The sequence below is a fragment of the Engystomops pustulosus genome, chromosome 7, assembly GCF_040894005.1.
Source record: "Engystomops pustulosus chromosome 7, aEngPut4.maternal, whole genome shotgun sequence".
NCBI classification, from domain to species: Eukaryota; Metazoa; Chordata; class Amphibia; order Anura; family Leptodactylidae; genus Engystomops; species Engystomops pustulosus.
In genome coordinates, this window is record NC_092417.1 from 7,629,207 (window position 1) to 7,641,599 (window position 12,393).

The 12,393-nt window shown below is 45.4% G+C and overlaps 2 protein-coding genes across 2 annotated transcripts in view; one reads left to right on the forward strand and one right to left on the reverse strand.

Moving 5' to 3' along the window:
* The window catches only part of LOC140069241 (uncharacterized), a 381,540-nt gene that overhangs the window by 55,595 nt on the left and 313,552 nt on the right, over window positions 1-12,393 (reverse strand). The window lies entirely within an intron of this gene.
* The window catches only part of LOC140068805 (NACHT, LRR and PYD domains-containing protein 12-like), a 57,056-nt gene that overhangs the window by 44,226 nt on the left and 437 nt on the right, over window positions 1-12,393 (forward strand). The window contains exons 6-8 of the mRNA XM_072114189.1: window positions 877-1,044; window positions 2,579-2,746; window positions 3,298-3,465. Coding sequence (XP_071970290.1) covers window positions 877-1,044; window positions 2,579-2,746; window positions 3,298-3,465 — 504 coding nt within the window. The remainder of the gene's footprint in view (window positions 1-876; window positions 1,045-2,578; window positions 2,747-3,297; window positions 3,466-12,393) is intronic.

Below are 12,393 nucleotides of genomic sequence, written 5' to 3' on the forward strand. Positions count from 1 at the left end.
CGGACATGGGACAATCCAAACAAGGAGAGACAGAGCAAATTGTAAAAATAAGCTTCCTACCTTTTTGTGCAGCTGCATGGTCTGTCTGTCCTGAAAGGATGATCCCCGAATTGTCCGATAGGCGTCATGCAAACCCTGTCCCTGTTCGGACGCCAATTTGTTAGAGAAATATCTCCTTACTCGGATGTGATGTGTTTCCAAATCATTGTATAGTACGAGCTGCTCGGTGAATCTCTCAGACCTTCACATGTTTGAGAGAATTCCACTTTATTTAGTCAAGAGAGAGTTTTTATAGGTTCTTGGGACAAAGGAACCTACTGAGCATGTCCGCATTCCAATTGCCTTGAATAGGATGTATCAGTGTAAAATGATCTTTGTGCGCGGGGGATGGTACTATGCATAGAGGCAATGTAAATATACATAGGGGCAGATTTATCAAGCAGTCTGAAAGTCAGAATATTTCCCGTTGCCCATGGCAACCAATCACAGCTCAGCTTTCATTTCACCAGTGCTCATGAATATTTTAAAGGGGAGCTGTGATTGGTTGCCATGGGCAATTGGAAATATTCTGACTTTCAGACACTTGATAAATCTGCCCCATAGTGTGAGAACACAACAGAAAATGGATTCTATTCCCTCACAAGCTGTGTATCTAATCCTATCCTGTGTGATACTGCCTGATGAGCTGTGTATCTAATTCTATTCTATGTGATACAGTCTTCTGAGCTGTGTATCTAATCCTCTCCTGTGTGATACTGCTGAGCCGTGTATCTAATCCTCTCCTGTGTGATACAGTGTGCTGAGCTGTGTATCTAATCCTCTCCTGTGTGATACAGTCTGCGGATACGTCCCTCACATCTCCTCTTATTCTTACAGTTTGTCCCATAATAATCTCCCAGACACGTCCTGCGTCCCGTTGGCTTCTGTAATAAGGAATAATCCGGACCTGAAGATACTTGTCCTGTCTGGTAACCGCCTGGCTGGTCCTGACCTCAGTGTCCTGCTGGAAGCTCTGTCCGGTCTCTGCAGGTTGGAGAAATTATAGTAAGTATAAGATATAATGAAGATTCTCTGGGTAATACTGCTGAGCTGTGTATCTAATCCTATCCTGTGATACTGCTGAGCTGTGTATCTAATCCTCTCCTGTGTGATACTGCTGAGCTGTGTATCTAATCCTCTCCTGTGTGATACTGTGTGCTGAGCTGTGTATCTAATCCTATCCTGTGTGATACTGACTGCTGAGCTGTGTATCTAATCCTCTCCTGTGTGATACTGCTGAGCTGTGTATCTAATCCTCTCCTGTGTGATACTGTGTGCTGAGCTGTGTATCTAATCCTCTCCCGTGTGATACTGCTGAGCCGTGTATCTAATCCTCTCCTGTGTGATACTGCTGAGCTGTGTATCTAATCCTCTCCTGTGTGATACTGTGTGCTGAGCTGTGTATCGAATCCTCTCCTGTGTGATACTGACTGCTGAGCTGTGTATCTAATCCTATCCTGTGTGATACTGCTGAGCTGTGTATCTAATCCTCTCCCGTGTGATACTGCTGAGCCGTGTATCTAATCCTCTCCTGTGTGATACTGTGTGCTGAGCTGTGTATCTAATCCTCTCCTGTGTGATACTGCTGAGCTGTGTATCTAATCCTCTCCCGTGTGATACTGCTGAGCTGTGTATCTAATCCTCTCCTGTGTCTGTTATATCCGGTAGTTTCTCCCTAATAATCTATAAATATACAATGTATACAGGAACCATGTACAGAAATCCTATAATAACCCTCTGCCATAAATATAGAGGAGAGGAAGATACAGAATCATCTCATTATTAGGAGCTGACTATAGCGCCCCCCAGAGGTCACATCCAATATTCCAGGACTGGAGAGGAGACACTGAGCTGTGGATGACGAGCCCCGGCCTTGTCCTTCTCTTATCTCTGTGATCCGGTAATACAGGAGCCGCACATGATGGGGACACCCTGCACCCACATATCATCTCCAGCACCCAAAGTCTTACTGGACAGGAAGGTGCAGAGTTATTCCCCATCACCTCTAGGGGGCGCCGTATATACACCCCCCTGACAGCCCTGTGTGATAATATAGGACCATAATGTCCTATAGCTCTACAACCACAAGCAGCGGTTAGGATTAGATAGACGGCTCTGCAGACAGTATCACACAGGAGAGGTTTAGATACATAGCTCAGCAGTATCACACAGAATTGGAGCTGTGTATCTAATCCTATCCTGTGTGATACTGCCTGCTGAGCTGTGTATCTAATCCTATCCTGTGTGATACTGGCTGCTGAGCTGTGTATCTAATCCTATCCTGTGTGATACTGTCTGCTGAGCTGTGTATCTAATCCTCTCCTGTGTGATACTGCCTACTGAGCTGTGTATCTAATCCTCTCCTGTGTGATACTGCCTGCTGAGCTGTGTATCTAATCCTCTCCTGTGTGATACAGTCTGCTAAGCTGTGTATCTAATCCTCTCCTGTGTGATACTGCCTGCGGAGCTGTGTATCTAATCCTATGCTGTGTGATACAGTCTGCGGATACGTCCCTCACATCTCCTCTTATTCTTACAGTTTGGGTTATAATAATCTCCCGGACACGTCCTGCGTCCCGTTGGCTTCTGTAATAAGGAATAATCCGGACCTGAAGATACTGGCCCTGTCTGGTAACCGCCTGCCTGGTCCTGACCTCAGTGTCCTGCTGGAAGCTCTGTCCGGTCTCCGCAGGTTGGAGGAATTACAGTAAGTATAAGATATAATGAAGATTCTCTGGGTAATAGACACTTTGTATCTAATCCTCTCCTGTGTGATACTGCTGAGCTGTGTATCTAACCCTCTCCTGTGTGATACTGTCTGCTGAGCTGTGTATCTAATCCTCTCCTGTGTGATACTGTCTGCTGAGCTGTGTATCTAATCCTCTCCTGTGATACTGCTGAGCTGTGTATCTAATCCTCTCCTGTGTGATACTGTCTGCTTAGCTGTGTATCTAATCCTCTCCTGTGTGGTACTGTCTGCTGAGCTGTGTATCTAATCCTATCCTGTGTGATGCTGACTGCTCAGCTGTGTATCTAATCCTCTCCTGTGTGATACTGTCTGCTTAGCTGTGTATCTAATCCTCTCCTGTGTGATACTGTCTGAGCTGTGTATCTAATCCTATCCTATGTGATACTGTCTGCTGAGCTGTGTATCTAATCCTATGCTGTGTGATACTGTCTGCTGAGCTGTGTATCTAAAACTATCCTGTGTGATACAGTCTGCGGATACGTCACTCACATCTCCTCTTATTCTTACAGTTTGGCTGATAATAATCTCCCGGACACGTCCTGCGTCCCGTTGGCTTCTGTAATAAGGAATAATCCGGACCTGAAGATACTGGACCTGTCTGGTAACCGCCTGTCTGGTCCTGACCTCAGTGTCCTGCTGGAAGCTCTGTCCGGTCTCCGCAGGTTGGAGATGTTACAGTAAGTATAAGATAGAATGAAGATTCTCTGGGTAATAGACACTTTGTATCTAATCCTCTCCTGTGTGATACTGCTGAGCTGTGTATCTAATCCTCTCCTGTGTGATACTGCTGAGCTGTGTATCTAATCCTCTCCTGTGTGATACTGCTGAGCTGTGTATCTAATCCTCTCCTGTGTGATACTGCTGAGCTGTGTATCTAATCCTCTCCTGTGTGATACTGCTGAGCTGTGTATCTAATCCTCTCCTGTGTGATACTGCTGAGCTGTGTATCTAATCCTATCCTGTGTGATACTGCTGAGCTGTGTATCTGATCTCCTTTGTGATACTGTCTGCGGAGCTGTGTATCTAATCCTCTCCTGTGTGATACAGCTGAGCCGTGTATCTAATTCTCTCCTGTGTGATACTGCTGAGCTGTGTATCTAATCCTCTCCTGTGTGATACTGCTGAGCTGTGTATCTAATCCTCTCCTGTGTGATACTGCTGAGCTGTGTATCTAATCCCATCCTGTGTGATACTGCCTGCTCAGCTGTGTATCTAATCCTATCCTGTGTGATACTGCCTGCTGAGCCGTCTATCTAATCCTATCCTGTGTGATACTGCTCAGCTGTGTATCTGATCTCCTTTGTGATACTGTCTGCTGAGCTGTGTATCTAATCCTCTCCTGTGTGATACTGCTGAGCTGTGTATCTAATTCTCTCCTGTGTGATACTGCTGAGCTGTGTATCTAATCCTATCCTGTGTGATACAGCTGAGCTGTGTATCTAATCCTATCCTGTGTGATACAGCTGAGCCGTGTATCTAATCCTATCCTGTGTGATACTGTCTGCTGAGCCGTGTATCTAATCCTATCCTGTGTGATACTGCTCAGCTGTGTATCTAATCCTACTGTGTGATACTGACTGCTGAGCTGTGTATCTATTCCTCTCCTGTGTCATACTGACTGATGAGCTGTGTATCTAATCCTCTCCTGTGTGATACTGCTGAGCTGTGTATCTAATCCTATCCTGTGATACTGCTGAGCTGTGTTTCTAATCCTCTCCTGTGTGATACAGCTGAGCTGTGTATCTAATCCTATCCTGTGTGATACTGCTGAGCAGTGTATCTAATCCTGTCCTGTGTGATACTGCTGAGCAGTGTATCTAATCCTCTCCTGTGTGATACTGCTGAGCCGTGTATCTAATCCTCTCCTGTGTGATACTGTGTGCTGAGCTGTGTATCTAATCCTCTCCTGTGTGATACTGCTGAGCTGTGTATCTAATCCTATCCTGTGTGATACTGCTGAGCTGTGTATCTAATCCTATACTGTGTGATACTGCCTGCTGAGCTGTGTATCTAATCCTATCCTGTGTGATACAGCTGAGCCGTGTATCTAATCCTATCCTGTGTGATACTGCTCAGCTGTGTATCTGATCTCCTTTGTGATACTGTCTGCTGAGCTGTGTATCTAATCCTCTCCTGTGTGATACTGCTGAGCTGTGTATCTAATCCTCTCCTGTGTGATACTGCTGAGCTGTGTATCTAATCCTATCCTGTGTGATACTGCCTGCTGAGCTGTGTATCTAATCCTATCCTGTGTGATACTGCCTGCTGAGCTGTGTATCTAATCCTATCCTGTGTGATACATCTGAGCCGTGTATCTAATCCTCTCCTGTGTGATACTGTGTGCTGAGCTGTGTATCTAATCCTCTCCTGTGTGATACTGCTGAGCCGTGTATCTAATCCTCTCCTGTGTGATACTGCTGAGCCGTGTATCTAATCCTCTTCTGTGTCTGTTATTTCCAGAAGATTCTCCCTAATAATCTATAAATATACAATGTATACAGGAACCAAGTCCAGAAATCTTGTAATAACCGTCTGCCATAAATATAGAGGAGAGGAAGATACAGAATCCTCTCATTATTAGGAGCTGACTATAGCGCCCCCCAGAGGTCACATACAATATTCCAGGACTGGAGAGGAGACACTGAGCTGTGGATGACGAGCCCCGGCCTTGTCCTTCTCTTATCTCTGTGATCCGGTAATACATGATGGGGGCACCCTGCACCCACATATCATCTCCAGCACCCAAAGTCTTACAGGACAGGAAGGTGCAGAGTTATTCCCCATCACCTCTAGGGGGCGCCGTATATACACCCCCCTGACAGCACTGTGTGATAATATAGGACCATAATGTCATACATATAAAGCTCCACAAGTAACACAGAAGTGATAGGACAAGTGATAATAACCAGGAATCACCGGAGCACAAGGAAAAAACCTGTGAGATGTCAGAAGTTTATGTGCAATTAATTGTTATTAAGTAGAAACACAAAGAAATTAACAACATAAAACATTAAATTGATACTGAGACATATCAGCAATAACACCACACAGAATAATGGGCACAGCCACAGGTAGAGATAAGAAGGTAAGGAAACCCGGATCATCCCAACATATATAACGGAAAACAGCTCACCTTCCCTTGTAGCCATATATTAGATGCCGGTGCTCGGATAAGCCGAATCAGTACAATGCAGGATAGAAGAAGGTAAATCCAGCACCAGCAGACATGAAAAATAAAGGTGTAGTAAAACCTTAATTTATTTCATCTTCTTTAAAATGTAAAAAAAAAGGTACCATAATGGATGAATCTGACGCGTTTCGAACTTCCAGAGAGGTTTTAATCATCGGGGCACATTTACGAAGGGTCCACAGTTCTGCAATTCTTGTTTTGAGGCGACGCTTTGTGCTGCCCACATACTGTAAAGAGCAGGTAGTGCAGGTAATTGAATATACTACATATACAGTAATATTACAGTTTGTAAATGTGTGTATGTTGTAGTTTTTAACAAACAAATTGCGCTTTCTGTATATATTTGCATGTAGAACATTGCGGTAATGCACATTTGAGTATAAACCATGATTCCTGCTTAAGGTTATAATCTCTGAAATCTCTGTCGAATTTTGTCTTGCAATAGTGATTGTATTTTCTGCTAACCAACAATTATTTTACCTTTTGATGATGATTTTTTTCTCCAAAAACAGGGTTGTCCAATAGGCTCTAGGTTTTCACCGTCTATAGCCAATTAGTCCATGACATGGTATGAAGAAGAATTTGTTTTTTCTGTACATAATCGCTTCTTACACAGTATTGAATGGTACGGGCGTTTTATTGATGACTGTCTCATGGTAAGGGCAGGAAATGATGAAGACATTGCTTTTTTTTATCTATTATCTATACTGCAATGATTGCAATGTTCAATTCACTTAATTGACTTTTGCATCTCCCCCCCCCCACCACTATTTCCTTTTGCATTTACATTTAATTGGTCTTCATGACTCATAAAGTTTTACGTGATTTATATTGTAAACCTACTGCAGGTAACACCCTCTTACATGCTACTAGTTGCCATCCCCTCACGTTGTCAAGAATTTACCCAAGGGAGGATTTTTACGAGCCAAACGTATATATGTAAACAAGACGTACATTATCATCAAACTTCTGCACAAATTGTCAAACGTTTACACGACAGGGGATACAACAAATCCCTTATCAAACGTACTAAAGAAAATTTACAATCTAAATCTAGATCACAACTTTTCTATACTGACATGTCCAAAGAAGCCACAAGTCAAGTAACTCTCTCTACTGATTATACGTTTCTATCTATCCAGTCACACAAATTATTAAAAAAACATATTCCGATCTCCTACCAAGATCCTATCTTATATGACATATTAAAATCAGGCTGCCGTTTTTCGGCTAGAAATTCTTCTACATTAGCTGCTATTTTCCCCAAACTTATTTACATCTTCTCTCAAACAAGAATCATGGCTTACACTCAAATGTGCATTACCGCAATGTTCTACATGCAAATATATACAGAAATCACAATTTGTTTTATCCTTGCAATAATAAAAACTACAACATACACACATTTATAAACTGTAATATTACTTATGTAGTATATTCAATTACCTGCACTACCTGCTCTTTACAGTATGTGGGCAGCACAAAGCGTCGCCTCAAAACAAGAATTGCAGAACATATATCATGAGCTCGTCCTAGCACTGACAACTACACACGAAACATCTCAGCAGAATCCAAACATTGTAAAGAAATACACAATGGAGACACTTCACAATTATCTGTCATACCTATTGAACGAGTAGCCCGCCCTAAAAGAGGCGGAGACTGGGTAAAAGCCTTACAAAACAAAGAGGCTTTTTGGATTTTGACCACGAAAATTGAACACCTCATGGTCTAAATCAAAGAAATGATTTATTGTGTGTGTATATATATTAACTTTACTTATTTTTAGTTTAGTATTTTGCTAGCCGTACCCGTCAAATTGTTTCTTCCCCGACTGAAGTTACATAACCTACGACTTGGTTGCCGCCCACTTCCGCTTAAAAACCTCATATAATGAACTCGCACCTTATTGTCTCCAGACTATGAGTAAGAACTCTCTGGAAGCTTTGAATGTAGTTTTTCTGCATCTTTATTTTTCCATGTCTGTCTGGTTGCTGGATTTACCTTCTTCTATCAAACATAATCGTAGTTGAATTAAGGAAGAATAGCGATGCTGAGCTTGGGAACGCTGGCGGTTGTGTGGTAGAGGCGACATTAATCTCAGATAGTAACTAGCACCAAGTCATTCTAATTATAGTGAGAGCAAGTCAGGGTGATCTGAGGCTCAATCAAGGGTTAACATAAACCTCCGGCTCGTATCACTCTCCAGTGAAATAACTGACCAAGTTCTGTGGTTACGCAGGCGGCTGATCAAAAAGACATAGATGGGAATAATGGGAAGGGGCAGAAAGAAAAAGGTGGGGGACAGTGTAACATCAGGCCAACAAATGGGAAAGAGTGAAGGGCAGGAAGAAAATCCAGACGAGGTGGGAGTCTCAGAAGACCGGAGTGTCCTGAAAGGAAAACCAGGGTTGTTGGATCTGCATAGACTCTGAGACCGTGGAACAGAATTGCACCACATACTAGCCTATCTGGCTGCCATCAGGTAGTACCATAGAAAGTTGCGTTTCTGTGCTCTTATCGGACCCAGTAGGATAGGGAGTGGCAGTAATGTGGGCACCTGTTACGGATGGGAAAGACCTGAACTCGCTATCCCAGATCCCAGACGTTGTGAAAGGTATTGAATCTTACTATTACTAAATCTGCACACACACCCGGGGAGGCGGACGGCTTGTGCTAGGATTATACAGAATGCAGGAGTAGAGCCGAAGGCTTCGCCCCCTTCTCCTTTTTCATCCGTGTCCCATGCTCAGTAAATGGACTTTGCATAAGATATTTAAGCGATTCCTATTTCCTCTGAAGCGTGCTCGGTGTCATGTCTGCTGTTTGTATAAAGGAGGTGAGGGTTTGCTGCAGGCCAGCAGTGCAGACTCATCCTTCAGCAGGTTGTTGTTAAGCCGCCAGCTCCTTTAGATTTGTATTGATGTATATGTCTATTGTATATAAGCTGTAAGAGATTTTAGTCCAAGGCAGCAAGCACTGTGTGATGAAAACTCTCCTTGAAAGGGGTGCAGGGTGCACAAACCAAATATCCAGGAAGACAGGCAGCTCTCCAATTTTCTAATCTAAGGTGAGGTTTATTCAAGTGTGGCAACGTTTCTTTGTGAATACGCCTTTGTCGAGCAATTTACGGAGATGTATGTTCTAACAAGACAATGATCCCAAACATTAAGCAAAATCTACAATGGAAGGTTCACAAATAACCGTATCCAGGTGTTAGAACGGCCGAGTCACAGTCCAAAGCAGAAAACTGCTGTTCACAACCGCTTCATATAACTTCCATGGTCTCCAGCTATTTTCCAAGGAAGAATGGGCAAAAAGTTCAGTCTCTTGATGTGCAAAACTGATTGAGACTTGATACCCCAAGCGACTTGTAGCAGCAAAAGGGGGCGCTACAAAGTATTAACTTAAGGGGCCAAATAATATTGCATGCCCCAATAAAATATCCAATAAATTTCATTCCACTTTACAATTTTGTCCCACTTTAACAAAAAAAATTTTATATCCTTGTGTTTGAAGCTTGAAATGTGGCAAAAGCTAGAAAAGTTCAAGGGGGCCGAAACGTCTATATCTCGTGAGCCTCCCTGCGTCCCTGGAGCCTGGCTGCATCCTCCCTTACATTCCCTCGCTCCAGCAGTGGTCTCCAAGCTCCGGTGCACATGTCCCTGCCTCCTAGGGCGCACGCATCAGCTCTCTAAGGTTTAAAGTGCCAGTGCGCCGATGATTGGCAGTGGCCGACCGCCTTCCCTGTTAAATTTCCAGCCTCTCCCCAGTGTCCCCTGCCGGATCTTTGTGCCTCATGTCTTTGTGTAAGCTCGTCTCCTATTTCCAGTGCGTTTATAGTGATTTCCAGTTGTGACCTTGATTCCGTTCCTGACTTTACTCCTTTGCTGCCAGCCCTGCCCTCCTGCCTTGTTCCTGACTCCGCTCCTGTGTCGCCTTTCCTGACCTTCAGCCTGTCCATGACTCCGCCTCAGCCTTACGATTCTGTACCCCGTCTTGGCCACCACTGCGAGCAAAGCCGTGCCTGTGGAGCGACCTGGTGGTATCCTGCTGTAGCAAGTCCAATCTGCTTTGCGGTGGAAAACCGGGTGCCACTTAGACTCCGCTCCCAGGTGTCGTCTTACCTCATCGTTTGTGGTTGTTCAGTGGGTTCACTACCCCTGATCCTGACAACACCTTTTATATTAAACAGGAGAATATGCTATAAGGATTGTGTATGGAAGCTTCACAGAACCATTTGCCACTGTCATATGTCATGAAAAAAACTAAGTAAAGATTGTTTTGATATGTAAAGTGTTTCCAAAGATATTGCTATTTGAAGAAGCGCATAGCAGAACTGCAAAGATTGCCCTGGCCATTCAGGCACAAATAATCATCGGTCATAAAGGGGTTAAGAATGATAAGAGGAGTAGCACTCCCTCTGCATGTGCTGTATACACACATCCTAAACCTATACAGGACACTCCTCACCCTCTGTATAATACCTGCACCTTATGTACTGCATACACACGCGCGCATCATACACGTACTGCATGCACACACACGCGCGCATCATACACGTACTGCATACACACACGCGCGCGCATCATACACGTACTGCATACACACACACCCGCATCATACGCGCACTGCATACACACACACCCACATCATACGCGCACTGCATACACACACACCCACATCATACGCGCACTGCATACACACACACCCGCATCATACGCGCACTGCATACACACACACCCGCATCATACGCGCACTGCATACACACACACCCACATCATACGCGCACTGCATACACCCACATCATACGCGCACTGCATACACACACGCCCGCATCATACGCGCACTGCATACACACACGCCCGCATCATACGCGCACTGCATACACACACGCCCGCCTCATACGCGCACTGCATACACACACGCCCGCCTCATACGCGCACTGCATACACACACGCCCGCCTCATACGCGCACTGCATACACACACGCCCGCATCATACGCGCACTGCATACACACACGCCCGCATCATACGCGCACTGCATACACACACGCCCGCATCATACGCGCACTGCATACACACACGCCCGCATCATACGCGCACTGCATACACACACGCCCGCATCATACGCGCACTGCATACACACACGCCCGCATCATACGCGCACTGCATACACACACGCCCGCATCATACGCGCACTGCATACACACACGCCCGCATCATACGCGCACTGCATACACACACGCCCGCATCATACGCGCACTGCATACACACACGCCCGCATCATACGCGCACTGCATACACACACGCCCGCATCATACGCGCACTGCATACACACACGCCCGCATCATACGCGCACTGCATACACACACGCCCGCATCATACGCGCACTGCATACACACACGCCCGCATCATACGCGCACTGCATACACACACGCCCGCATCATACGCGCACTGCATACACACACGCCCGCATCATACGCGCACTGCATACACACACGCCCGCATCATACGCGCACTGCATACACACACGCGCGCATCATACGCGCACTGCATACACACACGCGCGCGCATCATACGCGCACTGCATACACACACGCGCGCATCATACGCGCACTGCATACACACACGCGCTCGCATCATACGCGCACTGCATACACACACGCGCGCGCGCATCATACGCGCACTGCATACACACACGCGCGCGCATCATACGCGTACTGCATACACACACACGCGCGCATCATACGCGTACTGTATACACACACACGCGCGCGCGCATCATACGCGTACTGTATGCGCGCATCATACGCGTACTGTATACACACACACACGCGCGCGCATCATACGCGTACTGTATACACACACACGCGCGCGCATCATACGCGTACTGTATACACACACACACGCGCGCGCATCATACGCGTACTGTATACACACACACACACGCGCGCATCATACGCGTACTGTATACACACAGTATCGACCCACGGTAGATAAACAGTGAGGAAATGATCCATCAGTCCAGCACGGCACAGCGTAGGCTTAAAAAATATATGCGTTTATTCTTCATACAAAAAACCAACAAAATACAGCTTTAAGCTTCACAGACCGCTGCGTTTCGACACATCGTGTCTTTCTCAAGGTCTAAAGGAGATACATGTAAACGCTGTTTTAAACATACCTGAATGTATGGCTCCACCTCCACCCTTCCGTACCGTAAGTTTCACATAATTAATCACCTGGTGGGTGGTGGAGGTGTGCTAGTATAAGTAAACTTGAAGCGTAAACCACATGTAACTTATGTAACCACATGTAAAACTCATTGTTTACTTATACTAGCACACCTCCACCACCCACCAGGTGATGCCTCCAGGCCCCAAGAAAAGGCTAAGCCTGTATACGCACAATA